The sequence below is a fragment of the Carassius auratus genome, chromosome 6 (genome assembly GCF_003368295.1).
Source record: "Carassius auratus strain Wakin chromosome 6, ASM336829v1, whole genome shotgun sequence".
In the NCBI taxonomy this organism is placed as follows: Eukaryota; Metazoa; Chordata; class Actinopteri; order Cypriniformes; family Cyprinidae; genus Carassius; species Carassius auratus.
The window spans coordinates 6,030,207-6,035,889 of NC_039248.1; the positions used below are offsets into that span (position 1 = coordinate 6,030,207).

Sequence of the window (5,683 nt, forward strand, 5' to 3'; positions counted from 1 at the left end):
TTAACTGATGCTGCACTTGAAAAAACTGTCTGTTAATGGCCCTGAATGGCACGACTGCTGAACTTAGCTCCTCGTGATATCAGCTGAGAATTCAAAAGACAAAAGCAGCATACATTGGCTCATGGAGCAGAAGGTGTCTCTTGGTAATGCAGATCTGAATAACTCTATGGATTGCAATGGTAGTGAAGACAGAAACAGGTCAGACCCTTTGACTGCTGAGAATGTCAAGAAGAACTGGGTGGCACTTTTGATTTCTCTGGTCATAATCATCACGGTGACGGGTAACATCCTGGTCATCATGGCGGTGAGCTTGGAGAGAAAGTTACAGAATGCCACTAATTACTTCTTGAGGTCTTTAGCAATTACAGACATGCTTCTGGGTATCCTTGTAATGCCAGTAGCCATGGTGACAATCCTCTATGGTGAGTTTCTTTACATTTTTACAAATGTATTCATCATACATGCATTACATTTACAGTAAAACACAATGGAAGTCTATGGGGCAAGGCATTCCACAAAAATAGCTGTTAAAATACATAGTTTTGAATTTATAGCTTCAACACATGAACATCATAGATGCTAATAGGGGTTTTTGCACCAGAGGAACCTTTTCATAATTTCTGGAAGTACTGGCGGAAGTTGCCGCATTTTGGTTTGTTTGCACAAAATTAGGAACCAAAGGAACTATGAACAGTTTTAATTCTAGGAACTCAGTTTGGGGGAACATTCTCTTTTAATCGCATAAATTGTGCGTTTACATTCCATCTCCATTATAACGAAACTCACGACACACTACAACAACAGCTCAGATCATGGCATCCTCTATTCACTGGTTGCTGACATTTGTAAATGGTGTGGATAAAGATGTCACTGTCGGGGTTAAGGCTAGAAGGGAAACAGCTGCATCTACTGGGCATGTGCACATTTTTGTCACACTGTAGAACAATAACTGTTTTTTAAAGACTGTTTTTGCATTAATGTAAAGGGTAGATTTAGGGTTGGGGTAGGTGTAGAGGTTACTAAAACACAATCTAATAGGTAGAAAATTGAATTTATGGTTAAATTCCCGGCCGTATCCCTTGGAGGAATGACACTGCTGGCTAGTTCCTAGAACTACGCAATGCGAGAGCCTCTATAGTGATACTAACACACAGTCTACTATATGCAGTCTTTCAACTTCCAGCATGATATCAACAAGGATACCAGAACTGATTACAATGAAAACCATCAACAGGAAGCTGGGGTCCCGGGACCCCCAGGGGGCCACAAGGTGGTGCTAAGGGGTGAATGTTTTTAAGGGCTGCCAAAATTCTGTATAACCTTGTTTAATTAAATTTTCAACACAATATTGTTTGATATCCTATTGTTTTTAACTCCTATTTTGCTTTGACATTAATCAGGACTATTTTAACCAAATACAAACCATATAGTTTTGCGAATAAATGATAATATTAAAAAAAGATGCAGTAAGTAGAACATTTTTAATTTTCCAAACAAAATGTTGTTTTTAGAACATTACACTGTTCTTTTCGCATGTTGCAATTGAGTCATTATATATTAAAATATTCACAACTGCCTTCATATTTTTATATTTTACACAGATTTTATTTGTGGTTCTTGTATTCCAAAGGTTTATTTCATATGGTACACTTTTTTTTTTTTTTTTTTTGGTAGAGAAAATTCAGCCTGTACATTTGCCTTGAACTATTGCCTTCCATTGTATTTATTTATTTATTTATTTTTACTGTAAATTTAAATTTGATTTGTTCTTACAAACTAAGGGACAAGTCATAATCATTTTCAGACATAATCAGAACCTGCCACTTACTACTACAGATAATTAATTCAACATATGCCACAGATGCTGTTTATAGACATGCAATTGTTCAGAAGCTAGAACATTCCTTTAAATCTGTGTCTGGGGTCATGCACAGGATTTTTATTTGAGCTCTTTTACTGAATCAGCACTCATCAGACGCCTGCAGTGAATTTCTTCCCGGTCAAAAGGTGTAAACCGTAGACTTTAATGTGTTGTAATATTTGCATCTCTGGAAAATGATGCATTTCTCTTAAGAACAATAATTAGACCTCCATACATTTTACTGGAAGGTGATTTATTTCGGCGCATAATGAGTGTGTGTTGGGCCGTCTGGTGTGTCCTAAATTAGGCTGCTTGTATTCACGCATGGGGAAAGAAATCCCTCTTCCTACTCCTTCCAGCGCTTTGATGAGGAATTAATTATGCAGTAACGATGCTGTGCTTTGGTCTGTTTGTGCAGCAAAAATCGTTAGGCTTCCTATTTGATGTCCTGAATAGATTTTACCAAGGAGAATAAAACACGCCACTTCCTGGTTCTATCAGATGTACGTGGTGTTGGTGTTATGACAGCTGGCCTTCACTAAATTATGTACAGACAGATTTAAGATAACGAAAACTAAATTATTTATTCTCCTTCTTTCTTCTTTTATTGGTGGGGTTTGTCATTTAAAGATCAGAACCGTCCATGAAAACCTAGACAAAATAATGTCTGCCTAAAGCATAACATTGTTTTAAAGTCAAACATGCAAACACACAACACAGAACCCATTTTGAGTGACCACAACCAATCCACAGCTGGCATCATCTTTTGCTCCCTGAAACGTGTTATTCCCACATCTATGATGTAATGTTATTATATAACCAAGTAAGAGTAATTTATATAGCCTACTTGAAACAGGGTTGTGATCTAGAACGCTCCAGGCACTAAGAAACAGCTCTCTATTTTAGCTGAACCTGTTGTGAGAGTTCTGGGAGATGCTATGACTTTCCAGTTCGAAGCACACCAATGAGTGTGAAGGTGCTGCTGATGATTAGCACAGTCTGTGTCTGCACCCGAGAGTCTTCTACTCTCTCATCTCACATTCCTCTGGGTTCAGCGCCTTTTCTTTGTGAGTCTGAAAAGCATTTTAATAATCTGAAGCACCTTTCGTGCAATAGAAAGGTTCAGCATTGAACCATCAATAAAGAATCTTTATTTTTAAGGGTAGAACAGTTTTGTTAGTAATTCTTAAACATTACAGACCTTCTCACTAATGCAAATTCCATTTAACAAGGTTATATAATACATTTCTATTATTTATGCTTTTCTCTGAGGTTCTGAAGTTTTTTTGTGGCCAAAACACACACTGTATAACAACTAATTGAGATTTTCCATTACCATTTTTGCTGTTGTTCCTGTCACTTCAGCTTTGCCATCAGTGGAATAAATTACATTTTAAAGTATACTGTACATACACAAAACAGTTGTTTCAAACTGTAAAAATATGTCACAAAATTAAAGTTTTTTATATGTGGTTTTGACAGTGTGGATTTTCTTGCTTGCATTGCTCCATGGATTCCAGAAATATTTTATATTATAGAACTGTATATAAAATATACCCTATACATAAAAATAAATATTTATTATTAAATTCTCTAACTGTAACCAACAATACACAAGCACACACTTGAACAGAATGTGACTCTTTTTGGTATGTTAGGTTACACCTGGCCCCTTCCCTGGGCTCTGTGTCCAATCTGGATCTACCTGGATGTTCTCTTCTCCACCGCCTCCATCATGCACCTGTGCACCATCTCTCTGGACCGATACATCGCCATCCGCAACCCCATCCACCACAGCCGCTCGAACTCTTTAACCAGAGCCCGTGTCAAAATTATAGCAGCCTGGACCATCTCTGTGGGTAAGTTCTAGATGCCAGAGGAAATTGCTTTCCAGCTCAGTTCTGAAATACTAAACAACTGAGACTGCATCAATTAGCACTGGCATGCCAAACCATAGCTCCAAGCTATCTTCTCACTCTGATTTTGTCTCCATCTGTCTCAAGTTATCTCCATGCCTGTCCCGGTCCTCGGCCTGCACGATCACACCAAAGTCTTCCGGAATGAAAGCTGCCAACTGATGGACAACAATTTCGTTTTGATTGGCTCTTTTGTGGCGTTCTTCATCCCGCTCATCATCATGGTCGTCACCTACATTCTCACCATCAGTGCTCTTCAAAGTGAAGCGACTTTGTGTCTGGACCAGCTCATCGTGCGGCCAAAATGGTCATCCACTATTGGACTCCTCCCACGGGGCTCGCTGTCCTCTGAGCGCCTCTTCTCGCGTTCGTCTCTCTGTCGCGATGGGGCTTCCAGAGGATCCGGCCGTCGCTCCATCCAGTCCATCAGCAACGAGCAGAAGGCATCTAAAGTGCTAGGTGTGGTCTTCCTTCTCTTTGTGATCATGTGGTGTCCATTTTTCGTGACAAATGTGATGGCGGTGGTGTGCGGTTCAGCGTGTGATGAAGATTTGTTGGGGGGACTGATGAATGTGTTTGTTTGGGTGGGTTATCTGTCATCAGCGGTCAATCCTTTCATCTACACGCTCTTCAATAAGACTTACCGTGCTGCTTTCGCCCGGTACATGCGATGCCACTACCGTGAAGAGAGGAGGCCTCTGCAGCTGATACTGGTCAACACCATCCCTCCTCTGGCATACAGCTCCTCTGGGCTTTCCCTGAAGGTGGAGAACTCATTAAAGAGGAGGGCAGAGGGCAGCCGGTCTGGGAGCTTCTCCAACACAGACAGGTCAAACTCGGGAAACACACAAAACAAGCAGGAATGGGAAGAGGATGTAAGCCATTTGTGAGACTCCAGAGAGTTTTTAATTATGGTACACATCAACAGACCTTAGAGACCGTCTCTTTGTAGGTGTAAAACCTGAAAAATGAAGTCTTTTATTTTAATACGTGTCCACCTGTGCAGCACAGCACAGTCAGCAGATCAGACTACTGTACCTACGGCTCACAGCCAAAAGAGAAGACAGATGATTTCAATTGGGCGAACAGCAATAAAGTTTTACAACTCTCTTTGTGGGACTCAAATCACAACATTATGTTTATTTTGTACAAGATTTGTAACATACATGTTATAGATGATTACTTCACACAAATATCTCATGAATATGAGTCATGAGTCAGTATAATGCAAGTGGATAAGGCGCTTCAAAAATCATGCAAAAAACAAATACAACAGTTAATTCTCAGTTTTTTTTTTACTTTTTCAAACTTCAATTCTGACCAACTGTCGGCATGAACATTTAGCATGTCGTGAAACTTGCACAAAAGTGACAGTCTTCTGTGCTTCCACATCACTTTTCGAGTGAGTTGCACAACGCTCTTACATAATGCTTGCACAAGGTGTGAACTCATATTTACCAGAATTGATAGTTTAACATATTTTTCTCACACACCTACTGTTTATTTTCATAAGACCATTGATTGAGCCACTGATTACAGCTGAAGGTCCTGTCCACTTGCATTATATGGTCTCACAGAGATGGTTTATTTTGTTAAAAATCTCTGTTTGAGTTCATCTGACAAAAGAAAGTCATTCGTCTGGAATGCCATGATGTATTGTCTATAGACTAAATGATGACAGAAGATCCTTCTCAGGATGGCAAAATATTTCTTATATATATATATATATATATATATATATATATATATATATATATATATATATATATATATATATATATATATTGCATCAGGAGAGAAATAGTTTCATGTTCATTAATTTATTTATATTATAGATTGTATTGTGAAGATCTGTGTATAATATGTGGGTAGATTAAATAATCCTTACAAGGAAGATTTTGTAGCT

At 38.8% G+C, this 5,683-nt stretch overlaps 1 protein-coding gene across 1 annotated transcript; it reads left to right on the forward strand.

Moving 5' to 3' along the window:
• LOC113088275 (5-hydroxytryptamine receptor 2A-like) lies at window positions 1–4,855 on the forward strand. The gene is made up of 3 exons (XM_026255736.1): window positions 1–422; window positions 3,520–3,720; window positions 3,865–4,855. The coding sequence occupies exons 1-3, from the start codon at window positions 122–124 to the stop codon at window positions 4,665–4,667; spliced, it is 1,305 nt and encodes a 434-aa protein (XP_026111521.1). The 5' UTR covers window positions 1–121; the 3' UTR covers window positions 4,668–4,855.
• The last annotated feature ends 828 nt before the right edge of the window (window positions 4,856–5,683 follow it).